The following is a 27,844-nucleotide window of genomic DNA, read 5'->3' on the forward strand; positions in this document are numbered from 1 at the left end:
ATGGCTCGGTGATGAAGCCATGCGCCTTCTTTTCCAGGAAGTTTTCGCCTGCTGAGTGTAATTATGATGTTGGCAATCGTGAGTTGCTGGCCATGAAGTGGGCATTCGAGGAGTGGCGTCATTGGCTTGAAGAAGCTAAGCATCGTGTGGTGGTCTTGACTGATCACAAGAACTTGATTTATCTCGAGTCAGCCAAGCGGTTGAATCCTAGACAGGCTCGTTGGTCGCTGTTTTTCTCCCGTTTTGACTTTGTGGTTTCGGGCTCTAAAAATGTGAAGGCGGATGCCCTGTCTAGGAGTTTTGTGCCCGACTCTCCAGGTTTGTCTGAGCCGGCGAGTGTTCTCAAGGAGGGTGTAATTTTGTCTGCCATCTCCCCTGATTTGCAGCGGGTGCTACAAAAATTTCAGGCTAATAGACCTGACCGTTGCCCAGCGGAGAAACTGTTTGTCCCTGATAAATGGACGAGTAGAGTTATCTCTGAGGTTCATTGTTCGGTGTTGGCTGGTCATCCTGGAATCTTTGGTACCAGAGATTTGGTGGCTAGATCCTTTTGGTGGCCGTCTCTGTCGCGGGATGTGCGTTCATTTGTGCAGTCCTGTGGGATTTGTGCTCAGGCTAAGCCCTGCTGTTCTCGTGCCAGTGGGTTGCTTTTGCCCTTGCCAGTCCCGAAGAGGCCCTGGACACATATCTCTATGGATTTTATTTCGGATCTCCCCGTCTCTCAAAAAATGTCGGTCATTTGGGTTGTTTGTGATCGCTTTTCTAAGATGGTCCATTTGGTACCCTTGACTAAATTGCCCTCCTCCTCTGATTTGGTGCCTTTGTTCTTCCAGCATGTGGTTCGTTTACATGGTATTCCGGAGGACATCGTTTCTGACAGAGGTTCCCAGTTTGTGTCGAGGTTTTGGCGAGCCTTTTGTGCTAGGATGGGCATTGATTTGTCTTTTTCCTCGGCTTTCCATCCTCAGACAAATGGCCAGACTGAACGAACCAATCAGACCTTGGAAACATATCTGAGATGTTTTGTTTCTGCCGATCAGGATGATTGGGTGTCCTTTTTGCCTTTGGCTGAGTTCGCCCTTAATAATCGGGCCAGCTCGGCTACTTTGCTTTCGCCGTTTTTCTGCAATTCCGGCTTCCATCCTCGTTTCTCTTCAGGGCAGGTTGAGTCTTCTGACTGTCCTGGCGTGGATACTGTGGTGGATAGGTTGCAGCAGATTTGGACTCATGTGGTGGACAATTTGACATTTTCTCAGGAGAAGGCTCAGCGTTTCGCTAACCGCAGGCGCTGTGTGGGTTCCCCACTTCGTGTTGGGGATTTGGTTTGGTTGTCATCTCGTTATATACCTATGAAAGTTTCCTCTCCTAAGTTTAAGCCTCGTTTCATTGGTCCGTATAGGATTTCTGAGGTTCTTAATCCTGTGTCTTTTCGTTTGACCCTTCCAGCTTCTTTTTCCATCCATAACGTGTTCCATAGGTCATTGTTGCGGAGATACGTGGCACCTGTGGTTCCATCCGTTGATCCTCCTGCCCCGGTTTTGGTTGAGGGGGAGTTGGAGTATATAGTGGAGAAGATTTTGGATTCTCGTATTTCGAGACGGAAACTCCAGTACCTGGTTAAGTGGAAGGGTTATGGTCAGGAAGATAATTCCTGGGTCTTTGCCTCTGATGTTCATGCTGCCGATCTGGTTCGTGCCTTTCATTTGGCTCATCCTGGTCGGCCTGGGGGCTCTGGTGAGGGTTCGGTGACCCCTCCTCAAGGGGGGGGGGTACTGTTGTGAATTCTGTGGTCAAGCTCCCTCCTGTGGTCATGAGTGGTACTTCGGCTGGTTCTGTCTATGAGCTTCCTCTGGTGGATGTGAGTGGGGCTGCGGCTTCTGAGTTTCCTTCCTCAGGTGACGAGGTTAAGTCGTTAGGTGCTGCTCTACTTAACTCCACCTAGTTCTTTGTTCCTGGCCTCCGTTCAATGTTCCAGTATTGGCCTTGCTATCTCCTGGATCGTTCCTGTGGCCTGTCTGCCTTGCATGAGCTAAGTTTTGCTTATGTTACTTTTGTTTCCTATATTTTCTGTCCAGCTTGCTATATTGGTTTTTCTTGCTTGCTGGAGGCTATGAGACACAGAGGGAGCACCTCCGTACCGTTAGTCGGTGCGGAGGGTCTTTTTGTCCCCTCTGCGTGGTTATTTGTAGGTTATTGTGCTGACCGCAAAGCTATCTTTCCTATCCTCGGTCTATTCAGTAAGTCGGGCCTCACTTTGCTAAATCTATTTCATCTCTGTGTTTGTATTTTCATCTTACTCACAGTCATTATATGGGGGGGGCTGCCTTTTCCTTTGGGGAATTTCTCTGAGGCAAGGTAGGCTTATTTTTCTATCTTCAGGGCTAGCTAGTTTCTCAGGCTGTGACGAGGCGCCTTGGTTCTGGTCAGGAGCGCTCGACGGCTACCTTTAGTGTGGTATGATAGGATCAGGGATTGCGGTCAGCAGAGTTCCCACGTCTCAGAGCTCGTCCTATTTAGTAACTAAACAGGTCACTTGTGTGCTCGTAACCACCAGGTCCATTGTGGTTCTGAATCACCTGTTCATAACAAAACCCCAATCCTGTTTTCCGTCATACTGAAAAGTTCTTGTCAGCCCAGCTCTACCTTCTATTTACCTCCTGACCCAGCTGCTCCCACCCCCTTTTATCTCTTTTCAGTGAGGTAGAATTGTAGTTCTAATGCTGACTCATGCAGGGAAAAAAGACTTACCAAATGAAATATGATGGGTAATCAATCTTTACAGACATTAACCCAAGATAAAACGTAAGCAAATGCACTGCAGTAAATAAACTGTAATAGTGTATGAAAAGTAAACATAATTGTGATTAAAAAAAAATGCAAGAGCCATCCCACCTAGTCATGGTGACCCTACTCTGATTGGTCCTAGCCTATAATATTAAAACCTTACCATTTGAGAAGTGACTTCTGTGTGGATAAGGGCAGGGAAGGACTGAAACGCCGCTAGTGGTCACGCAGCCATGTGGAACTACATCTTTATATGCACTGAATGCAAACAGACTGAAGCAGAAAACCTAATGAGAAGAACTGGAATATGAGTTGGTGTGCATGAAGCATGTAAGTGCATGTTCACATTAGCCACTAAACAGACAAAATGTGCATGTGGATAAGGGCAGGACTGAAACCCAACCCACGCCAACTCATATTCCCATGCCAACGCTTTAGGTTTTCGGTTTCAGTCAGATTGCACCCTGTGCATATAAAGGTGTGTCCTGCCTGTTATTTGAGCTGGACATTATATTCTTGTAGGTCCCCATGGCTGCATGTCCACTAGCCGGGTTTCAGTCCTTCCCTGCCCTTATCCACATGCATGTTACTTGACAAATGGTAAGGTTATAATATTACAGGTTAGGACCGTCCCGAATAGAGTCACCATGACGTGGCGGGATGGCTCCATTTTTTTTTTAAATCAAAATTATATTAACTAGGCATCCTGTTTTATTTTCATGTACTATTGCTGTTTATTTACTACAAGGTATTTGCTTATTATGTTTTTATCTTGGTTTTTGTCTGTTTAGTCCCCAGTGTGAACATGCGCTTACATGCTGCATGTGCACCAACTCTTATTCCAGTCCATCTCTATAAAGGTGTAGCCTGCCTTTTTCTTGAGCTGGACATTATATTCATGTATTTCCCCATGGCTGCATGTCCACTAGCCGCCAGGTTTCAGTCTTTCTCTGCCCTTATGCACATGCATGTGTGTCAAACAGAAATCAGTCCCAGGAGCGCTGAAGGAAACTCAGACAAATGCACATACATGTCACTTGACAAAGGTTTTAATATTAGAGATTAGGACTATCCTGATTAGGGTCACCGTGACGTGGTGGGAAGACTTTTGATTTTTGCGAATCAAAATTATGTTAACTAAGCACCGTGCGCTATTTTCATGCACTATTGCTGTTTATTTATTTATTGCAGGGTAATTGATTATTATGTTTTTATCTTGGGTTTTTTGTCTGTTTAGTGGCCAGCGTGAACATGCGCTTACTTGTTGTATGCACACCAACTCATATTCCAGTTCATCGCTTTAGGTTTTCTGGTGTACAAACATTGTATAAAAAATTTTTTGTCCTTAAAATGTAAATGGATATTCCACTCTCTCCTAGTAAACATGAAGAGAACGATGGGGCTGTTTAATTACGGTATACAGGATCATTAAGTGCACTTGATTTTCGTGAATTAGATTGGGTCATTAGGTGCATCTGCAGCTGATATCAGTGTGTTCTTCAGAGCATGCTCCCTCCTACAGGCAAAGCAGAGCCAAGTATAGCATAGCAACTGTATGTTGTGCTACAACCTGGCTGTCAGATCAATGAGGATGCTGTGAGCTAAGCTATTTGGGGACTGTTTTATTACGCAGGGTCATTGGTTGCATCTGCGCATGCTCATTGTGTGCATCGGCGCATGCTTGAACAACATTAAAAACTATTGAAGGGTGGATCCAGTGGCAATGGAGTTTAAAGATAGGCTTGGGGGCATCATTGTGGGGTAATATGTTGTGAATTCCGTTCTTGGGCTCCCTCCTGTGGTTTTGAGTGGTATGGCTGCTTCTTGGATTTTTCTTCAGCAGCTGTTTTCACTGATCGTCTTCCTGGCTCGGCTATATTAGTCTGGCCTTTTCCCTCATTCAATGCCAGTTGTCATTGTTCCTGCCTGGAGTCTTTGCTCTTTGGATTTTCCTGACACTCTGACCAATTCAGCAAAAGCTAAGTCCTTGCTTGTTATTTTGCAGTTCTCTTGTTTTTGTCTTGTGGTTTTCCACTTTCTATGTTTTGTTCATTTGTCCAGCTTATCGGTATGGATCTATTTAACTAGGCTGGAAGCTCTGGGCAGCAGAGTTTGCCCTCCACACCTTTAGTCAGGTGTGGACTTTTTCTAGTTTTTATTACTGACCGCACAGCTCTCTGTCCTGTACTTTTTCCTATCTAGCTAGAAGTGGCCTCCTGTGCTAAATCTTGTTTCATACTACGTATATCATTTCCTTCTCCTCTCACAGTCATTATTTGTGGGGGGCTAATCTATCCTTTGGGGAATTTCTCTGAGGCAAGATAGGTTTCCTGCTTCTATCTTTAGGGTTAGTTAGTTCTCCGGCTGTGACGAGATGCATAGGCATTCCACGGCTGCTTCTAGTGTTGTGTTGAGCTTAGGGACTGCGGTCAGTATAGTTGCCACCTGCTCAGAGCTAGACGCATGTCGCTCCTTAATCACCAGACCATAACAGTACAACTGGCCAAAAATGTGCTGATTGCCTCTCAAAAGAAGGAAGAGAAAAAGAGTTCTGAGCCATTTTTTTTTTCTCTTTAGTTTGTTTGGTCATTTTTCTTCCTCTTGATCTCTGGGTGATTCGGGATTTGGATGCAGGCATGGATGTTCAGAGTTTATGTTCTCGTGTGGAGCACCTTGCTGCACGAGTACAGAGTATTCAAGATTATGTGGTTCAGACTCCGGCCTTAGAGCCTAGAATTCCTACTCCAGATTTGATTTACGGGGATAGATCTAAGTTTTTGAACTTTAAGAATAACTGCAAATTGTTTTTTGCTCTTAAACCCCGTTCCTCTGGTGACCCCATTCAGCAAGTAAAAATAGTTATTTCTCTACTGCGTGGCGACCCTCAAGACTGGGCATTCTCACTTGAGTCAGGGAATCCGGCATTGCTTAATGTAGATGCATTTTTTCAATCGCTCGGATTATTGTATGACAAACCTAACTCTGTAGAGCATGCTGAGAAAACACTGTTGGCCTTGTGTCAGGGTCAGGAAGCGGCAGAATTATACTGCCAGAAATTTAGAAAATGGTCTGTGCTCACTAAATGGAATGAGGACGCTCTGGCCGCAATTTTCAGAAAGGGTCTTTCTGAAGCCCTAAAAGATGTTATGGTGGGGTTTCCCACGCCTGTTGGTTTGAGTGAATCTATGTCTCTGGCCATTCAGATTGATCGGCGCCTGCGCGAACGCAAAGTGGTGCACCATATGGCAGTATCCTCTGAGCAGAGTCCTGAGGCCATGCAATGTCATAGGATTTTGACTAGAGCGGAACAGAGGGGATACAGACGTCAGAATGGGCTGTGTTTTTACTGTGGTGATTCTACTCATGCTATTTCTGATTGCCCTAAGCGTATTAAGAGGGTCGCTAGATCTGTTACCATTAGTACTGTGCAGCCTAAGTTTCTCCTGTCTGTGACCCTGATATGCTCATTGTCATCTTTTTCCGTCATGACATTTGTGGATTCGGGCGCTGCTCTGAACTTAATGGACTTAGAGTTCGCTAGGCGCTGTGGTTTTTCTTTGCAGCCTTTGCAGAGTCCCATACCCTTGAGGGGTATTGATGCTACACCATTGGCCAAGAATAAACCTCAGTATTGGACTCAGCTGACTATGTGCATGACTCCTGCACATCAGGAATATTGCCGTTTTCTGGTGTTGCATAATTTACATGATGTTGTTGTGCTGGGTTTCCCATGGTTACAGGTTCACAATCCAGTGCTGGATTGGAAATCGATGTCTGTGACTAGTTGGGGTTGTCAAGGGGTACATAGTGACGTTCCTTTAATGTCAATTTCCTCTTCCCCCTCTTCTGATGTTCCTGAGTTTTTGTGAGATTTCCAGGATGTATTCGATGAGCCCAAGTCCAGTTCCCTTCCTCCACATAGGGACTGTGATTGTGCTATTGACTTGATTCCTGGCTGTAAGTTCCCTAAGGGCCGACTTTTCAATCTGTCTGTGCCAGAGCATGCCGCCATGCGGAGCTATGTTAAGGAGTCTTTGGAGAAGGGGCATATTCGGCCGTCTTCGTCACCATTGGGAGCGGGATTCTTTTTTGTTGCCAAGAAGGATGGCTCCTTAAGACCCTGTATTGATTATCGCCTTCTTAATAAGATCACGGTCAAGTTCCAATACCCTTTACCTCTGCTCTCTGATTTGTTTGCTAGGATTAAGGGGGCTTGTTGATTTACCAAGATTGACCTTCGAGGGGCATATAATCTTATTCGTATCAAGCAGGGTGATGAATGGAAAACTGCATTTAATACGCCCGAAGGCCATTTTGAATACCTGGTGATGCCTTTCGGGCTTTCTAATGCTCCTTCTGTATTTCAGTCCTTTATGCATGATATTTTCCGCAATTATCTTGACAAATTCTTGATTGTGTATTTGGATGATATTTAGATTTTTTCCAATGATTGGGAGTCTCATGTGAAGCAGGTCAGGATGGTGTTCCAGATCCCTCGTGATAATGCTCTATTTGTGAAGGGGTCTAAGTGCCTATTTGGAGTTCAGAAGGTCTCTTTTTTGGGGTTTATTTTTTCCCCTTCGTCTATAGAAATGGATCCTGTTAAGGTCCAAGCCATTCATGACTGGATTTAACCCACATCTGTGAAGTGCCTGCAGAAGTTTTTGGGCTTTGCTAATTTTTATCGCCGTTTCATTTCCAACTTCTCTAGTGTGGTTAAGCCCCTGACCGATTTGACGAATAAAGGCGCTGATGTCACTAATTGGTCCTCGGAGGCTGTTGAGGCCTTTCAGGAGCTTAAACGCCGATTTACTTCTGCCCCTGTCTTGCGTCAGCCGGATGTTTCTCTTCCCTTTCAGGTTGAGGTTGACGCTTCTGAGATTGGGGCAGGGGCCGTTTTGTCGCAGAGGAATTCTGATGGTTCCTTGATGAAGCCATGTGCCTTCTTTTCCCGAAAGTTTTCGCCTGCGGAACGCAATTATGATGTTGGCAATCGGGAGTTGTTGGCAATGAAGTGGGCATTTGAGGAGTGGCAACATTGGCTTAAGGGAGCCAAGCACCGCATTGTGGTCTTGACAGATCATAAGAATCTGATTTACCTTGAGTCGGCCAAGCGGCTGAACCCTAGACAGGCTCGGTGGTCCCTGTTTTTCTCCCGTTTTGATTTTGTGGTCTCATATCTTCCAGGATCTAAGAATGTTAAAGCGGATGCCCTCTCTAGGAGTTTTTTGCCGGATTCTCCTGGAGTCCTTGAGCCGGTTGGCATTCTTAGGGAAGGGGTGATTCTGTCTGCCATCTCCCCTGATTTGCAGCGGGCGCTTCGGGAGTTTCAGGCTGATAAACCTGACCGCTGTCCTGTGGGGAAGTTGTTTGATCCTGATAGATGGACAAGTAAGGTAATTTCTGAGGTCCATTGTTCTGTGTTGGCCGGTCATCCTGGGATTTCTGGTACCAGAGATTTGGTTGCTAGGTCCTTTTGGTGGCCTTCCTTGTCGTGGGATGTACGTTCTTTTGTGCAGTCCTGTGGGACTTGTGCCCGGGCTAAGCCATGCTGTTCCCGCGCTAGTGGGTTGCTTTTGCCTTTGCCCGTCCCGGAGAGGCCTTGGACGCATATTTCCATGGATTTTATTTCGGAGCTTCCTGTGTCCCAGAGGATGTCTGTTATCTGGGTGGTTTGTGACCGGTTCTCTAAAATGGTCCATTTGGTACCTTTGCCTAAATTGCCTTCCTCCTCTGATTTGGTTCCATTGTTTTTTCAACATGTGGTTCGTTTGCATGGCATTCCGGAGAATATTTTGTCTGACAGTGGTTCCCAGTTTGTTTCCAGGTTTTGGCGGGCCTTTTGTGCTAGGATGGGTATTGATTTGTCTTTTTCTTCGGCGTTCCATCCTCAGACAAATGGTCAAACTGAGCGAACTAATCAAACCTTGGAGACCTATTTGAGATGCTTTGTGTCTGCTGATCAGGATGATTGGGTGACCTTCTTGCCGTTGGCCGAGTTTGCCCTTAATAATCGGGCCAGTTCGGCTACTTTGGTTTCACCTTTCTTTTGTAATTTTGGTTTCCATCCTCGTTTTTCTTCAGGGCAGGTTGAGCCTTCTGATTGTCCTGGTGTAGATTCTGTGATGGACAGGTTACAGCAGATTTGGACTCATGTGGTGGACAATTTGACGTTGTCCCAGGAAAAGGCTCAGCGTTTTGCTAACCGCCGTCGGTGTGTTGGTCCTCAGCTTCATGTGGGGGATTTGGTCTGGTTGTCCTCTCGTCATGTTCCTATGAAGGTTTCTTCCCCTAAGTTCAAGCCTCGGTTTATTGGTCCTTATAAGATTTCTGAGATTATCAATCCTGTGTCTTTTCATTTGGCCCTTCCAGCCTCTTTTGCCATCCACAATGTTTTCCATAGATCTTTGTTGCGGAGATATGTGGTGCCCGTTGTTCCATCTGTTGATCCTCCTGCTCCGGTGTTGGTTGAGGGGGAGTTGGAATATGTGGTTGAGAAAATTTTGGATTCTTGTTTTTCGAGGCGGAAGCTTCAGTATCTTGTCAAGTGGAAGGGTTATGGCCAGGAAGATAATTCTTGGGTTGTTGCCTCCGATGTTCATGCCGCCGATTTGGTTCGTGCTTTTCATTTGGCTCGTCCTGATCGGCCTGGGGGCTCTGGTGAGGGTTTGGTGACCCCTCCTCAAGGGGGGGTACTGTTGTGAATTCCGTTCTTGGGCTCCCTCCTGTGGTTTTGAGTGGTATGGCTGCTTCTTGGATTTAGCTTCAGCAGCTGTTTTCACTGATCGTCTTCCTGGCTCGGCTATATTAGTCTGGCCTTTTCCCTCATTCAATGCCAGTTGTCATTGTTCCTGCCTGGAGTCTTTGCTCTTTGGATTTTCCTGACACTCTGACCAATTCAGCAAAAGCTAAGTCCTTGCTTGTTATTTTGCAGTTCTCTTGTTTTTGTCTTGTGGTTTTCCACTTTCTATGTTTTGTTCATTTGTCCAGCTTATCGGTATGGATCTATTTAACTAGGCTGGAAGCTCTGGGCAGCAGAGTTTGCCCTCCACACCTTTAGTCAGGTGTGGAGATTTTTGCATTTCTCTGCGGTGGACTTTTTCTAGTTTTTATTACTGACCACACAGCTCTCTGTCCTGTACTTTTTCCTATCTAGCTAGAAGTGGCCTCCTGTGCTAAATCTTGTTTCATACTACGTATGTCATTTCCTTCTCCTCTCACAGTCATTATTTGTGGGGGGCTAATCTATCCTTTGGGGAATTTCTCTGAGGCAAGATAGGTTTCCTGCTTCTATCTTTAGGGTTAGTTAGTTCTCCGGCTGTGACGAGATGCATAGGCAGTGTTAGGAGCATTCCACGGCAGCTTCTAGTGTTGTGTTGAGCTTAGGGACTGCGGTCAGTATAGTTGCCACCTGCTCAGAGCTAGACGCATGTCGCTCCTTAATCACCAGACCATAACAGTAATAGCTGCAAATGAGTGCATATTTAAAGGGAACCCGTCACCCCCCATGGTCTGTTAACGTAAAAGAGCCACCTTCAGCAGCACTAAGGCTGCATTCTGTGAAGGTGGCTCTTATGTTTTTGATCCTTAATAACGCTGAAATATTCACTTTTACAAATTGTGCGCCATACCTGTATTGAGTCCGGGGGTATGTTTTCTCCTCCTGACTCCGCCGCCTCGCAGCCATCCATCATCCCCTCAGTGCACCGGGTGCCGCCTCCTCTGTTTCCTCACGCCTGCTCTGTGCTCTCATTTTTCGGGCATGCGCCATGGAACTCACATCCGCTGATGTATTGATATCGCACCTGCGTATATCGGAGGCCCGAGATCCCACCCCGCAGTGTATTATGATGCATTCACACTGCGGAGCTGGGAATCTGGCGTGGTGCACAGGCGCGATCTTCTTATATCACTTGATGTAAGTTCCAGGGCAGCGCACACGGCACATGCCCAAGAAATAATTGCAGAACGCAGGCCCCTGTGACAAGACAGAGAGAAGGAGGCGCCCGGTGGGATGATGGACGGCTGCGAGGCGGCTGAGTCAGGGGGAGAATACGTACCCCCCGGACTCAATACAGGTATGGCACGCAATTTATAAAAGTGAATATTTCAGTGTTATTAGGGATCAAAAACATAAGAGCCACCTTCACAGAATGCAGCCTTAGTGCTGAAGAAGGTGGCTCTTTTACCTTAATAGGTCCTGGGGGATGACAGGTTCCCATTAAAAATAGTTTGTATTGGCACACATTATTAATTATGTATGTACAGAAAGCTGAAATCACATTGTGACTTTTGGAATAACCCTTTAACCTAATTAAAATGTCATATGTACTGTCAACTATAATAATCTATGAGCTATTTAGTTCACAGAACAAGTCTATGCTAAAATTTGTGACTGTATACAGATGTATTGCTATGAAAAAGGAAGGTACTTTGTGCATAAATTGGCCAATGTTTGTGAGCTCAATTGCCATTGCCATGTCAAGGCTTCCTTCATAATTGGGTCTCTGTCCTATGGGTCAGGATTGGACCAGCTAACTACTTAAAATCACCTGTGGCTATTGGGAGTGGGAGTGCACATGTCCAAAAAGGCTTAATACAAATAGAAAACAAGACCAGCACATCCAAGCTAGTGTGAACAGGCGCCAACCACTCTTGACCAATAAATTTTAGGCTTTTTTGCCCAGGAGAGGTGACAAAACAGGAAGGACGCCTTGACGTGGCAATTGGGCTCGCATACATTGGCCAATTTATGCACAAAGTACCTTCCTTTTTCATAGCAATTTTTGCAGATAAATATTTCATATGTACATTATATAGCACTTTTTTCCTATTTTCTATGGCAGTAATGCATTTTCAATGTTCTAGAGCAATCATTCTTGGTAAATAATAGTGCAACCTTTATCGTTTTTCAACTTATATGTTTTTTTTGGTTGGCGCCTGTTCACACTATCTTGGATGTGCTGGTCTTGTTCTCTATTTGTATACAGATGTTAACTTTGAAATGTTACGGTGATATAATATATAAAATTCTAATACATATGATCCCAGACAGTAAGATAGTATGTCTTTGGGGGAGGCCAGCTCCACATGTACAAGGATAACCTACTTTCAAAATGCAACCACCCTGGAGAACAAATATTATTGGCAGAATTGTGTGGGTGGCTGCATGTTTCCAAATGCTTGGACATCACTGAGAGCTATAGTCCTCCAGAGCAGGAGTCAGCACTTGAAGCATCTCTCCATTCTGGCTTAAGGGGGATATTGTACAGAGGGAATCCATATTCTGGAAACGATATTCTGCAATCACAAGTATGAATTTGACCAAAGAGAACATATACCTCAAAAGCTTTCTTCAGTTTATGCAACTGTTCCAGGGTCACTTGTTGTTCAAACTGTGAAAACAAATTTATATGATCAAACATGATCGTATTCATCAGTGTGTAGAAGAACATAGTACCCAAGGTGAAACGTCCAAGGTGACCATATTAGTAATAATAATTTTTGTTTCTATAGCACTAACATATTCCACAGCACGTTACAAGCAATTCCCAGGTATATACAGTACTGCACATAAGTATATAGTACTCAACGAAGACCATCCAAGACGCTCATATTCGTCATTGTGAGTTATATGCAATATGTAAGAATATAACATTCGTAAAGAGAAGAGCATCAAAGATATTCATATTCATCACTGAGAAGTGGATCGTGGAGCAGTCTTGCCTGGTAAGAAGCTTCTAATGAACATAATGTATCTTCAGACTTTCACGACTTTTCAAAAATCTATATAATTCATAGTGAAAAAGCCAAATGCAACCACTTGAAGCTTGTAGTATTGATCACTTGCATCTTTTATTTCACTTTACAGAATGAAATGTAATTTTGATGCATTTCCCTTTTAAAGTAAATGAACAGGAATGGATAGCTTGTCCTAACATTCATTTTATCGGCCACAGTATATCCATCACTTACATGGACAATGAATGGAGTGGAAAAGAGCATGTGTGACCAGACCGCACTGAGGAGGAACGGGGAATCTATACCCAAGGTCTATTGATCATGAGTGGTACTGGTAGTGGGACTTTCGGTGATTATACCTTTATCACCTATCATGTGGATACGTGATAAATATAAAATTATTTTAAAAAAAAAGTTGGGACACTGTGTAAAATGAAAAGAAAACGAGAATGCAATGATTTGGAAATCTCTTATAGCCACATATTATTCACAGTAGAGTATAGAATACAGGTCAGAAGTTGAACGTTAGACATTTTTCCATTTCATTTGAACAATTATCTCATTCAGATATTGATGTTAGCAGCACATCTCAAAAAAGTTGTGACAGGGTTAACTAAATATTTGAAAAGTAAATGGTACTAATGAGAAAGTAGCAGGAGGGTCAATTATCATCTAAGTCACATGACTGTACATAAAAATAGCATGTAAGGCTTCTTTCACACTAGCGTCGGAATCTCCCCGTCGCAATGCGTCGGGGAGAGATTCCGACGCTAGCGTTTGCTGCATTGCACAAGGGGTAGCGGATGCATTTTTCCGGCGCATCCGCTGCCCCACTGTAAGGTGCGGGGAGGTGGGGGCGGAGTTCTGGCCGCGCATGCGTGGTCGGAAAAAGCGGTCCGTCAGGGAAAAAAAGTTACATGTAGCGTTTTTTGCTCCCGACGGTCCGCAAAAGCACGATGCATCCGTCGCTCGACGGATGTGTGGCAATCCATCGCAAATGCGTCGTCAATACAAGTCTATGGGGAAAAAACGCATCCTGCAAGCACTTTTGCAGGATGCGTTTTTTCTGCAAAACGACGCATTGTGACGGATTGCAGAAAACGCTAGTGTGAAAGTAGCCTTAGAGAGGCAGAGTCTCCCAGAACCGAAGATGGTCAGAGTTTCACCAATCTGTGAACAACTGCATCTAAAAATTGTGGAAAACTTTCAGAAAAATGATCCTCAACATAAAACTGCAAAGCCTTTGAATATCCCACCATCTGCAATACATAATATTAACCCCTTAACGACCAGGGATATTTCAGTTTTTGAATTTGTTTTTTTTGGCTCCCCCCTTAACAACCAGGGGTATTTTCAGTTTTTGAATTTTGCTTTTTTCCCAGAGCCCTAACTTTTTTATTTTTAGGTCAATATGGCCATATGAGGGCTTGTTTTTTTGCGGGCCAAGTTGTACTTTGGAGTGACACCTTTGGTTTTAACATATCATGTACAGTAAAAAAGGAAAAAAAATCCAACTGTGGTGAAATTGCAAAAAAAGCGCAATTCCACAGTTGTTGTTTTTTTTGTTGATTTTTTTTTTACCATGTTCACTAAATGCTAAAACTGACCTGCCTTTATGATTCTACAGATCATTATGAGTTCACAAACGCCAAACATGTACATGTTCTTTTTTTATTTATATGGTGAAAATAAAATCCAAAATTTGTTAAAAAAATATGGCGTCATTTTTCATTACCTATAGCGTCCCCATTTTTCATGATCTGGGGCTGAGCAAGCTCACGTTTTCATTGGTACCGTTCTGGTGTAGATATGTTCTTTTGCTAGCCCGTTATTGTATTATATTGCAATCTAGCGTCGACCAAAAAATTCTGGCGCTTTTAATTTTTTTCTCGTTACGTCGTTTAGCGATCGGGTTAATTCTCTTTTATACTGATAAATTGGGCAATTCTGAAAGCAGCAATACCAAATATGTATATATTTGATTTAAATTAATTTTTTTTTATATTTTTAAAAACATAATTTTTTTTTCTTTTTGCATGCTTCAACAGATCGCCTGTGTGTAGCATAAATGCTCACTTGATATGATGGCTGACCAAGGGGCGGTGCTCATAGCAAGCTGTCAATGACAACCATAGCGGTCCATCAGTGGCCCGTGATCGTGCGACGCGCTTCCGGTAAGCGCAAGTTAAATGCTGCTGTCAGAGATTGATAGCAGCATTTAACTAGTTAACAGCCGTGGGTGGATCGCAATTCCACTCGCGGCTGTTGCGGGCACATGTCAGCTGCCTAGATCAGCTGTCATGTGCCGGAAAGGTGCGGGCTCAGCGCCGGAGCCCGCACCAAACAGGGCGAGTCCAAAGTGGGCGTACTATTACGCCAAACATCGGAAAGGGGTTAAAAGAGGCAGAGGTTCTGGAAAAATCCATGTGCACAAGAGACAAGGGCAACGGTCAATATTGGATGCTTGTGATCTACAGGTTCTCAGACGGCACCACATTAAACACCGGCATGATTTGGTTTTGACCCAGGACTGTTGAGAAGCTTTATTGTGTTCTCTATGTTCTATTGATTATAAAATATGGCTATAAGAGATTTCCAAATCATTGCATTCTTTTTTAATTACATTTTACATGGTGTCCTAACTTTTTTGGAATTGGCATTTTTATCTTACATGGAAATACATTTTTAAGACTACAAGTGCTTTATTTTCACTTGCTCTTATTAGACAACACGAAGACATACAAAAACTTTACCTTCACTTTCCTTAGGCTCTTAGCTGGGTCAGAAAAATTTTGAAGACTTTCTATTGCATTGTCCACAAGTCCCAGGGAATATCGTCTCTGCTGCCTGCGAATTACCTCCTTCTCCAGCCACTCTGGGGGAGGTTGGATCTGATCTCTAGGTTCTCCAGCATAGTCATATGGGGACAGAGTTTGGCCCCTAGTTGCTACCGTAGCAGTTTTTGCCCTCTGTGGAACAGGTTGGTTTGAAGCAGCAGTAGTTTGTCTTATCTCACTGAAAAGACTGTAAAACAATTTGTTCAGTTTTGGTTAATAAAAACTATGTACACTTTTGCAAGAATTTTTTTTATTGTCCATTTGCTTTCTATATACAATGCTAAGAAACTATCTAGCCTGCATTAACTTTTTTTCTACCATTTTGCTGCTTTACAGTGTCCTTTTACTAACTTAGCAAACTGCTAAAATGTTGCAAATCCATCATAGCTCCAGCTCCTCCTGATGGTTCTCTCTGCTCCTCTCTCCCTTATTTCAGTGTTGGAGATAGCAGAAGGTCAAGGAAAGGCGTTATACACATTTCTCAACATTGCAGACAGCAGAGAAAAAAGAATAGTCTCTGAAAGAAGAAAGTACATGAAATGAAGACAGCAGCCCCCTGGACACAAACAGCTCAAATCCAGCCTACATTACTGGGAAAGACACTCCCACAAGAGAAAATTTGAAACTTAGGTCAAGCTTCAAACTACATATCATAGGGAATGAAAATGAATAAAGGAATGAAGGTTGCTGTAACGGCACTGATTTAAGATATCCTGGGGCTAGGGGCTCCATCACTTTCCCTAAAGCAAGGGGCGCCATAATTATCCCAGTTCCCTGGATTACTTCTGATGGTGAAGACTCAGGGGCCGTATGCCTTGCTGAACTGCTAAATAAGCCCTTATCTGTACCCTCCCCCATCCAGGGAAGTGGTAAGTCGTAGTGTATAAGAATACACAAACCAGACTAACAAGGGAAGACGCACAGAGATAAATGAAAATACCAATCATACAAATATGCACTCCCAAACAGCAGAGTGGAACACTGGAAAGTAAAGGAAGGAAAAACCAAATGGGAGAGGATGAGGATATGCACACAGACAAATCATCAAGCAACAGTTTTCAGAACAACACTCCAGATGCCCCCTCAAACAACCAACTCCTCCAACTCCAGAACCAGGCAGTACGAAACTAACACTGGCAGTCTCTGATTGCCATAGGCGAGTATATATAGCAGAGAGGAGTGGCCAACACTGAACAGCTGAGAGAATCAAAGCAGGAAAGCTCCAGGAGCTCTCAATTTACCAGATTAACCCCAGATAAGTAAAGACTTGTTCCGTGGCCTACATAAATCATGGATTACTATGCTAGACAGTACATCAGATATGACATTTTAATTAGGCTAAAGGGTTATTCCAACAGTCATAATGTGATTTCAACTTTCTGTACACATAGAATTAATCTTGTGTGTCAATACAAACTATTTTGAAATCTGCACTGATTTGAAACTATCACCCCACAATGATACCTCCCAAGGCTCTCTTTACCCTGCATTACTGGAATCAGGGTCTCTGCCCCTACATCATGCATTATGCTTTTCTCAGATGGTAAGTAATAACCGAGTGTCATATTCGCTCTAAACTGCCTATTCAGCAGATAGGTGATCCTGCAGATTTTAATATAAACATATGTTTTCAATGGAAAAAATAAATAATTTGCTATCAGATGCCTCTAGGATCAGATGAGAGGAAATCCGACATGCACAGTTTATTTTTACTACTTCTTCTGCTGTCAGTTGAGAGTCAGAGACCCCATACACATTAGTTGTCCTAAAATTGTTGAGCTTGGATTAATTTTATTTAATACAATGATGGCAGAAAGTGTTGGCACCCTTGAAATTGTTCCAGAAAATTGAGTATTTCCCCCAGAAAATGATTGCAATAACACATGTTGTTAATTGTTTCTTCAGAGAGGAAGAGGACTAGAACTTTAGCGCCACCTATAGGAAGTAGCAATCCTAAACGTCAATATCGACTCTTTGATGTGCCTTGTCACATGACTTAGGATAAAAGGTAAAAACCAAAATCTCAATTTGCAGACACTGTATTTCCGGGTACTGCCCCTCATCAGTGCAAAGTGTGAGATCTGGTTTGGCTGGGTGAGAGGCATGTGGTAACATTTCTCTTTGTATTAAAACAACACAAAAAACAGTAAAAAAAAGGCAAATTGGACATCATTTCACAAAAACTCCCAAAAATTGTCAGAACAAAATTGTTTGCACCTTTCCGAAATTGTGGGCAAACAACTTTGTTTCAAGCATGTGGTGCAGGCCAAGGGTACATCAGTGTCAACACAAACTATCCGTCGGCATTTGAATGAAATAAAACGCTATGGCAGGAGACCCAGGAGGACCCCACTGCTGACACAGAGACATAAAAAAGCTAGTTTTTTATGTCAATATGTATGAGATTAAGCCAAACTCCTTCTGGGAAAGAGTCTTGTGGACAGATGATACCAGGATAAGGGTTTTTTTTTTTGCAAAGGACATCATTCTACTGTTTACCGAAAACGGAGTGAGGCCTACAAAGAAAAGAACACAGTACATACAGTGAAATATGGTGGCAGTTCAAAGATGGTTTAGGGTTGTTTTTCTGCCGCTGCCACTGGGTGCCTTAACTGTGTGCAAGGCATTATGAATTATGAAGATTACCAAACAATTTTTGGTCGCAATGTATTGCCCAGAGTCAGAAAGTTGGGTTTGCGCTCTAGGTCATGGGTCTTCCAGCAGGACAATGACCCCAAACATACTTCAAGAAGCACCCAGAAATGGATGTAAACAAATCACTGGGGAGTTCTAAAGTGGCCAGCAAGAGTCTGGATCTAAATCTCATTGAACACCTATGAAGAGATTTTAAAATTGCCTCTGAAGAGACCTTAAAATTGCTGTTGGGAGAAGGCACCCTTCAAATATGAGAGACCTGGAGTAGTGTGCAAAAGAAGAGGGGTCCAAACTTCCAGTTGAGAGGTGTAAGAAGCTTGGTGACAGTTATAGCAAGTGATTGATTGCAGTTATTTATTCCACAGGGCATGCAACAAAATATTAACTCCATCACCCCGAGCCTGTTTTCATCTTCATGACCAGGCCAAATTTTACAATTCTGACCAGTGTCACTTTATGCAATAATAACTCTGGAACACTTCAACAGATCCCACTGATTCTGAGACATATTGTTCAACATGAGACTTGTAAAATTTCTTTGATATAACTTGCATTTATTTGCGAAAAAATCAAAAGATTGGTGAAAAATTTGAAAATTTCACAATTTTCTAACTTTTCATTTGTATGCCCTTAAATCAGAGAGTTATGTCACACCAAATAGTTAATAAATAACATTTCCCACATGCCTACTTTACATCAGCACAATTTTTGAAACATAATTTTTAGGTGATTTCTCATTTTTACAACAAAATTTACAATACCATTTTTTAGGGGACCACATCATATTTTAAGTGACTTTGAGGGGTCTATATGACAGAAAATACTCAAAAGTTACACCATTCTATAAATTCCACCCCTTAAAACCATGAAGTCATGAAGTTTATTAACCCTTCAGGTGCTTCACAGGAATTAATGGAATTTGGAAGGAAAAAATGAACATTTAACTGTTAGAGCTCAAGACAGGGTTCGGAAGGGAAGGAGTACCATTTGACTTTTGGAATGCAAAATTTGCTGGAATGATTAGGGAACGCCATGTTGCGTTTGGAGAGATACTGTATCTAAATAGTTCAAACAAAACACAAGTGACCCAATTTTGGAAGCCAGACCCCTCTGGGAAAATATTTAGATGTGTGATGAGCACCTTGAACCCCCAGGCACTTCACAGATGTTTATAGAGTTGAACCATGAAAATAAAAAATCACATTCTTCCAACAAAAATGTTCTTTAGCCCAAATTTTTTTTATTTTCACAAGGGTAACAGGAGAAAATGGACCATACAATTTTGTTCTGTGATTTCTCCTTTTGAACACCGATACTCGATATGTGGGGGAAAACTACTGTTTGGCTGCATGGCAGGGCTCAGAAAGAAAGGAGTGATGGTTTGTAATGCAGACTTTGATGGAATGGTCTGCGGGTGTCTTGTTGCATTTGGAAAGTCTCTGATTTGCCTAGACACTGGAAACAAGTGACACCATTTTGGAAACAATGGCGAGACTTGGGAGGTACTGCGTGCTATTTGCCTCTTGTAGCACATATTTTTCTAGAGTAGTTTCGGACTCCATAAACAGGGCCCCTAAGTGCTAGAAAAGCAGAATTCCCTTCAAGTGACCCCAGTTTGAAAATTATGCCCCTTTGGAAATTTATCTACAGGTGTAGTGACGATGTTGACTCCATGGGTATTTTCCAGAAACAATAAGCAGAGGATGTTGCTGAGTGAAAATTGCAACCTGCCATTTTAGTGCTCAGTACGTTGTATTCACCAGTACGTTGTAGTGCCCAGTACATGGTAGCACGAAACTCACTCTACTGGAGACACACACTCATAAATTAGGCGGGTTCTTATTGCTACAGAAATGCCAACGCTAAATGTGGTTAGGCAATGCTAAATATGGTTTAGGCACACAGTTGCTCAGAAGGGAGAGGGGCATTTGGATTTGGGAGTGCAGAATTTGCTGGATTTCTTTTGGAGGTGAGGAGCCATAGCAATTTTCCAGAGCCTTCCTGTTATGAAAGGTAATTCAGTACCACAATGGACATAGAGGTCAGAGCACATACAGTGACCTGGCAATAACCCAAAAAACAAGAACGAGCTCTGAGACGTGGGAACTCTGTTGACCGCAATCCATAATCCTCTCCAACCACACTAAAGGCAGCCGTGGATTGCGCCTAACACTCCCTATGCAACTCGGCAAGGCCTGAGAAACTAGCTAGCCTGAAGATAGAAAATAAGCCTACCTTGCCTCAGAGAAATACCCCAAAGGAAAAGGCAGCCCCCACATATAATGACTGTGAGTTAAGATGAAAAGACAAACGTAGAGATGAAATAGATTTAGCAAAGTGAGGCCCGACTTTCTGAACAGAGCGAGGATAGGAAAGGTAACTTTGCGGTCAACACAAAACCCTACAAAAACCACGCAAAGGGGGCAAAAAGACCCTCCGTACCGAACTAACGGCACGGAGGTACACCCTCTGCGTCCCAGAGCTTCCAGCAAGCAGTAAAAAACAAATAGACAAGCTGGACAGAAAAAAACAGCAAACAAATAGCAAAGAGGAACTTAGCTATGCAGAGCAGCAGGCCACAGGAACGATCCAGGAGGAAACAGGTCCAATACTAGAACATTGACTGGAGGCCAGGATCAAAGCACTAGGTGGAGTTAAATAGAGCAGCACCTAACGACTTCACCACATCACCTGAGGAAGGAAACTCAGAAGCCGCAGTACCACTTTCCTCCACCAATGGAAGCTCACAGAGAGAACCAGCCGAAGTACCACTTGTGACCACAGGAGGGAGCTCTGCCACAGAATTCACAACACCTTCCAGAGCTATAGTAATGTGGAGGCCCCCTATATTTCTGTTAACATATGATGGACCTGAGTGAGGACTTGTCTTGTTTTTTTGTGGATTTAGATTAAGATTTTATTGGGAACATTTTACATATTGTTTGAGATCACAATTATCCTGTGCCCTACGCTGAGCACTTTCTTTAAGGTTTCCATCTAAATCTCCAAGTGACTTGACTCAGATGAAACTCCTGAGGGATCCATTCACTATAATGAAGCAGCAGAGTTACTCTAGACTCGGAGCTTTTATGCATGCCTAAAACGACGGACACCACCGGATGACAGGCCAAACAAAGTCCACAGTGTCCCCATCTGCCTCATTATAGGAAATCTTCCATCAGGGTTCCATCTCAATTCCATCTCAATTACGTATTACAGAGATTTACATCGAAACCCCGCTGTAAGCGCTCAGCACAGAGTGCACGATAAATGTAAGCCTAGCCTTACTGCGATATTTGGGAAACAGAATGAAGAAACTTAGTAGTAAGTCAAGAACTGGTTCTATTTATGTTTTACGTTGTTCATTGTGTTCAATAAGTGATTCGATTGCAACATTTAGCGGGTTACACTGCCAGGAGTGAGTGCCTGGTGTCAACTGTTATATCAGGTAAACACCCAACGGTGATTGATGCCATGATGTGTATTTACTTCATTCATGCTACAAATATCGGGAAGCGGATAAGTCGAGGGTGCCAACAATTTTATCTGGCCCGTTTTAGGGATTTCATGTGAAAATATGTCCAAGTTGCTATTTTATCTCTGTTTTTTGGTGTTGTTCCAATACACACAAAGGAAATAAACATGTGTATAACAAAACGTGTTATTGCAATAATTTTCTGGGAAAAATACTATGCTATTTGAATTTCCAAGTCCGATCCTTTTGTTCTTTTGTTATCAGCTGCCAGAGGTGTCTGCCACTAGCCTATACTCTTCTCGCCTTTAATAACACATTCATGCTCAGGTTCTCTAGGTGTATCCTCCTCCAGGAAAACTCTTATAAAATCCTAACTAGATGGCATAAGATACCAGCCAAACGTTATCATATGGGCCTATCAGAAACTGGCGCTTACTGGAGGTGTCATACACATATGGGTCATCACACCCACATCTTTTGGGAATGCTCGGTGCTTAGTGGCTTTTGGTCGGATATTAATCGAGAACTTAAAAATTACAGCTCCTTACTTCTGACCTACAGGCTATAGACACTCTTTTGTCGTCCCCATCCAAACACTTTAAACCATTGAAAGATGGCCTTCTCCCTTTACTAATCAGTGCAGCAAAACACTTAATCGCTCTGCACTGGAAGGACGAGTCCCTTCCCACTTTCCGGGAATGGATCTCCAAAGTGAATCAAGTTTCCCGCCTGGAAGAACTCACCAGCTGGGAATCACGCACCCACAAAAAATATAGCAAAACATGGGCTCCTTGGAAGCAATTACATAGTTAGAATTCAAGTGGAAAGACATAGCTTATATATGTCCGTACTCTTTGTGAGTCTAAGCCTCCTTATTGTCACATTCGCACTATCATTAATTCTGCTCACCATAATTGACCATATGTCTCTGGCCCTCATATATTTACCTCCTGGCGAATTTGTTAGCTTGGCTATATGCTATAGTATTCAATCATGTGTACTTCCCCTTTTGTTGTTTATAGTTGGTAATTCCCCTCTATGATACCTTGTTTGAAAGAGATAACCCAACCTAACCAAAGTTTTTGAACCCCCCTCCCCTTCCCTATCTTCTCCTTTTCCCTATTACCCCCCCCCCTCCCCTTGCTTCCCACACCACCACCCCTTTTTCCCTTACCTTTGGTTCAACTAAATGCTTATTTGTAATAGGTAACTATTTTCTAACTGTTTGTACTATTTTCCGTGATATACCGTACTTAAATAAAGAATTTAAAAAACACATGCATGCTCAGCCAAATCAACTGAGCATGTGCATTGGGAGTTCTTTAGGAGTAGCCAATGCTAATAAAGGTGTACAGACACCTTAAATAAAATCCCCACCCTAAAAAGAAAGTATTTTGTTGAAAAGTTAGATACAAAATTGAAAATATGATTACCTTGCACATGCTTGATTTGTTTTTTGTTTTTTTCATCATTACAGTGTTACTTTGAGGCTAAATTGCTATATTTCTGCTTTATTTGTTTTGCTTAATTTCTGGATAAGCAGGGACAAATTTACTATCAGAAACCAGCAGTTCGATGCAGATTTTTTAAAACAAAATATTTGGCTTTATTTATTTTTTTACCCCCATCTCCTCCGCAGGACCAAACAACAAAACCGGTGTCTTAATTGAGTTCTAAGTTACATAACCTATTATGATTGGTGGATCCTGTGTTATCAACTGTATATAGAAGTGCTACCTGTCATTATAATCCTGCCTCTGACCATAAGGAAACTGCTTTAAACTTTTTCTGAAAGGACAGGAAGTTTGAAAATAAAAGATTCCCGGTGGCCAGTGTGAAAATTGCAAGATTACTAATTTTTTTGTTTGTGATATGAAAAGCACATTGCCAAATACTGAACACTCAGTGTCCGTGCATGGACACCGAACACGGACTTCTCCCAATGTGAGACTTGTGCTCCCGTAACGGAACTCGACCTGCCTGATCCGCCTCGGTACTAAGGTAATCCGGTGCAGTGCCGAGGGTTCCTGGAGCAGTGCATGCAGCACTTTGAAGTTTTCAGCCAGTAATTTTTCTAATGGGATTCCTAATGTCCTACCTAGCAGGAGATGCCCTGGCACGGCTCAACCCCCTATGGGAGACATGGATTCCTATCATCTCTGACCTGCAGGCCTTCCTGGTGGCCTTCCGTATGGTCTTCGATGAGCTGAACCCAGAACCCAGGAGCATACCAGAAGAGTGATATGTGTGAGGAAACTCATGTCTGGCCCTGTCCTTTCAAAGACCACCTGTTCGCCAGCCTGTTGAGGCAGCTACCCATGCACAATCCATGAAAGTCAACCATGTTTGGCAGGCTAAGCCAGAACTCAGTTGTGAGATGGTATTGTGGTATCACTGTAGTTGTGCGGAACATCCTAGCGGTCTTTGCCCAGTGAAGCCGGAAGGCATGTAGTATGTGTTTACTTGCAAGGTGTCCCTCAACCAATAGCAGGGAAACATGTTATATATAAGACACCCTCCCCAATTGAGAAGCGCCTGAGCAACCACTATAGTTTTGTGTTAGGGTTGTGCAACTGCATGTAGGACCCCCGGCCTTAGTCTATTTAACTTGTTCCTGTATCCTGTGTCCCTTTAGTTTAGTATAGTTTGTCCTTGTTCCTGTGTCCACTTCGAAGGTGTCTGCACCCTGAAACCACAGTGGCAGTACCTAAACTGTTTCCTGAGACCAGTGTGTCTGAATCTATCACTGTGGCCGTACCATCTGCTATCTGGAGATTGCAGTCTGAATCTGTCCCTAAGGCCTTCCTGTCAGGATAGTTTGTACCTGTCCCTGTGGCCGCCCCATCAGCAATGCAGAGTCTGCACAGTCTGAACCTGTCCTTGTGGCTGTCCTGTTGTCATAGTCTGTATGTAAGGAGGTTGCTTTCCCTGCTCCTTACCTGGAACCACTTAGTCGGACAGCTGGGTTGTTGGGGGGAGGACTTTCTACACTGGACAGAGGGGACCATGTGACTGCTGGGGGCAGAGAGGAAGAGAGAGGGGTGTGGTCAGAAAAGAGCGGGAGAGCAGAGCGCGCAGGACAGAGGGGACAGCGCGCCAGAGCGAGAGCAGGCTGCAGCGCCGCGCTCCCCGAGAGAGAGTGCTCCCCGTGAGGGCACTGAGGCTGAGATACTAGCCATAGTGAAGGCTGGATGTGAGAGTGTGGACTTGGAATCTTCCGTAATCAGAGAAGACATATCCCCTGACAGTAACCTGAGTGTGCAGCCCCGGTGACCGCAGTGACAAGCCAGGACCCCTGAGTGTGACAAGTAAACTGCTCAGTGTGTGTGTAGCATTGCTACTGCAGAGAGACTGCCGGGCTAAGATACAGAGACTTGTGCAGCAGAGTGGCTGTGTCACTTCCTGCTTCCAACTTCACTGGGAGAAAAGACTGCAAAGACTTAACCCTGGAGTCTCCAGTTCCCAGGAGACAGAGGAGAGACTACAGGATCTCAAGCGTTGCTGGTGACTGTACCCACGTGGGAATAAGGACCCTCCAGTCAGGACCTCCTTGGACTGATAAGTTACAAGAACACTCGTTAACCCTTTCGATTCCGCTTAACTGTTTACTGTTTGCTTTATCTCTATTAACCCCTGTTTACTCCCTGCAAGGAGAATCTTACTCCTGTTAATACATTCCCCTCAACAGTTGGTCTGTCTGTTCCGTGGTGACAAACTCAACCCTGCTCTCTATTACATGTACCTGACCCTGTGGCCATCCCTTCTGCTATCCGGAGACTGCACAGTCTGAAACTGTCCCAAGTGGCCATCCTGGTTGCACAGTGTGAACTCTTTCCAGGTAACTGTCCTATTAAGCACAGTCTGAACTTGTCCCAGTGGATGTCATGCTCTGTCCAGGAGTCTGGATTAACGGCTTAGACCATTGGGGTCAGCTGCTACTGCCGGACGTCGCCCTGGAGTGGTACCTGGCAGCTACCTCCCGCACAAGCCTGACCTCACCAGTAGAGGCTGAAATGAACACCAAGGTAGCTGCTTAGTCATGCCCCTCCAGGGTACGTCTGGTCCATGGCAAAGTGGGTCCACAAATCACGCACGCCACCTGCACTACATAACAATTTCAAATAAAGGAGTTTTCTGTGTGTTTATTTCAATTATAGGACTTTTTTCTGTTTCTGTCTTTATTTAGTTTTCACTACGGGGTTAGTAATGGATAGACGCCTTTCAATTACTAACCCCTGGGCTTAGATCGTGACAGCAACGCCATCTTACCTCCTGACGAAGCTGTGGATACAGTGAAACGCGTGTCGAGGTGTGCTTTGACTGGGTGACCACCCTCTTTTGTCTCTAACATGACTTCAGGCAACTATATGTGATTATATGTAATAGCCCTGCTAGCCACATGGCGATTGAGGAAAACATTATTTCTCACACAGAGCAAGGTGAATTTTGCTGTATAGTCTAAGAAAACCCTGTAGGTCAGCCGTATTATCGGCATGGTTTATGTATTATCAGGTATATGGACGGTTATATATCGTGTTCCATATATCGACTAGTGGGGAGTCACACCAGTCTCTGGCTCTGCTAGGACCCTGTACTATTTGTAAATTGAAACTCACCATGTTATTATATTTTGTATACTGGTTTTAACATATTTTGTAGTAATAAAATAATTGGTTTTATTGAAAATATATTTGTGATCCAGTCTCTTCATATTTCTCGGTTGGTGTCTATATATTTTGATGAAGGGATCTGAGTAATTAGCTATGAGGGTATTGTTTCTTTGTTGGTTAACCCCTGGGTTTGATGTCAGATGATATTACAAAGCTTAGAGCAATCCCACAAATATTACCCCACTTACCACCGCACCAGATACGTTTTCTCTGAGGCGGCTTCGGGATGCTATTTTTAGGTTGGGGAGGACCAATATCCATGGCCCCTTCCCAGTCTGAGAATGCCAGCCCCCTCATATCTGTTTGTTAGGCCTGGTGCTAATGCCACAAACTGACAGCAGCGAGCCACACATCACGGGCCCACAAGCCACTTTCGGTTCCCAAGGCCACGGCTTGGGGACCCTGTTTTAGATAGACCCCGCTATCAGAAGTGGAACCCACATCCATCATACCTTATGGCATATCCTGTTAGTATGACATAAATGTGAGAGCTGGGGCAACTCCTTTAAGAGAATTACAGTGATTGCCATAATGATTGTCACCCAGAATCGATAACATTTTCAGTAGACCAAGATAATAGAAAACAACCAACACAGAAAAAACTGAATAAAATATTGCAATACTTCTCACAGGAAGACAACTTGTTTTAATTCTAGTTGATCTCTTGCCAATGAAATATTCCTCAAAGCCTTATGTTGTACAATCAAATATATAAAGCAGATGTATGAAATTCACAATTCAGCGTGATACATGCTGATGACATTTATTACAATACATAACCTGTGAGATTATACAATAATATTTCAAACAGAAAATGTAGCTCTCTAAAAATTACAAAACCTCATACATCCTGCTATCCTGTGACATATCCTACCGTACTAGACCCAACCAATTTTAATCACAGTTATCACATTTATCAGGTAAATTTCCTCATAGACCAAGATGCATTATTCATTAGCCTGGGAGACTACATTGTATCCAGGCTCAGCATCATTCCATTCCAACATGCTGCAACATTCCATTGCCATAGCAACAGTAAACAACCTCTACACACTGATAACTCCTCAGTACTGCTCCCCTATCCAAAAACACCAAATCCAACTTAATTTCACAAGTTCAAGGTTTCTTACCTGTGGGCATTGTATGTCTCTAACCTGCCCAGGGCAGAGCTGGGTCTCAGCTTCATTTTCTGGTACATGGTTTTAAAGTCCAGTTGGAGACCACTTTGTCATTCTAGTGCATTTGCATTGATAGACAGAGGTCACTCAGCAGGGATGCTGCTCCCAGCTCCTCTCAGCTGCAGGGGGAGGTACTGACTGAGCCCCTCTAAGAGTTATTACCACCAGCCTCCCCTCTCCTCCCTTGTGCTACTGCTCTCAGCTCTGTATGTTTGCAGGTCAGGTTACTCCAGGCTTGTTCCTGCCTCTAGAGAACAAGGTTGTTGGCTCAGGTTTCAGAGCTGTCTGGCAGGTTACCATACAAATAAATACAAGTAGTAATAAAGTAATCTGTCCTCAGCATAATCATAGCAATTTCAGAAAATGTTTACATTTAAAATATAGTCTTTATGTGTATTGTTACAAGTATTTTATACGGTACTGTTACCACGCACCTGGTAATAAATCTGAGCATCTAGTGACTGACTCTTCTGTAGATTAGACACAAGTGACAGTACAGAAATG

General features: G+C 43.4%; 1 protein-coding gene across 1 annotated transcript in view; it reads right to left on the reverse strand.

Annotated features, from left to right (window-relative positions):
- LOC138671096 (cilia- and flagella-associated protein 337-like) overlaps positions 1 to 27,550 on the reverse strand; it is a 262,921-nt gene extending 235,371 nt beyond the window's left edge. Inside the window, exons 1-3 of the mRNA XM_069759005.1 lie at positions 27,293 to 27,550; positions 15,279 to 15,549; positions 12,126 to 12,179 (exon numbers count right to left, since the gene is read on the reverse strand). Of these exons, the coding sequence (XP_069615106.1) occupies positions 12,126 to 12,179; positions 15,279 to 15,549; positions 27,293 to 27,360 (393 nt within the window). The 5' untranslated portion in view covers positions 27,361 to 27,550. The remainder of the gene's footprint in view (positions 1 to 12,125; positions 12,180 to 15,278; positions 15,550 to 27,292) is intronic.
- Between the last annotated feature and the right edge of the window lie 294 nt (positions 27,551 to 27,844).

Source organism: Ranitomeya imitator, chromosome 3 (assembly GCF_032444005.1).
Source record: "Ranitomeya imitator isolate aRanImi1 chromosome 3, aRanImi1.pri, whole genome shotgun sequence".
Taxonomy (NCBI): Eukaryota; Metazoa; Chordata; class Amphibia; order Anura; family Dendrobatidae; genus Ranitomeya; species Ranitomeya imitator.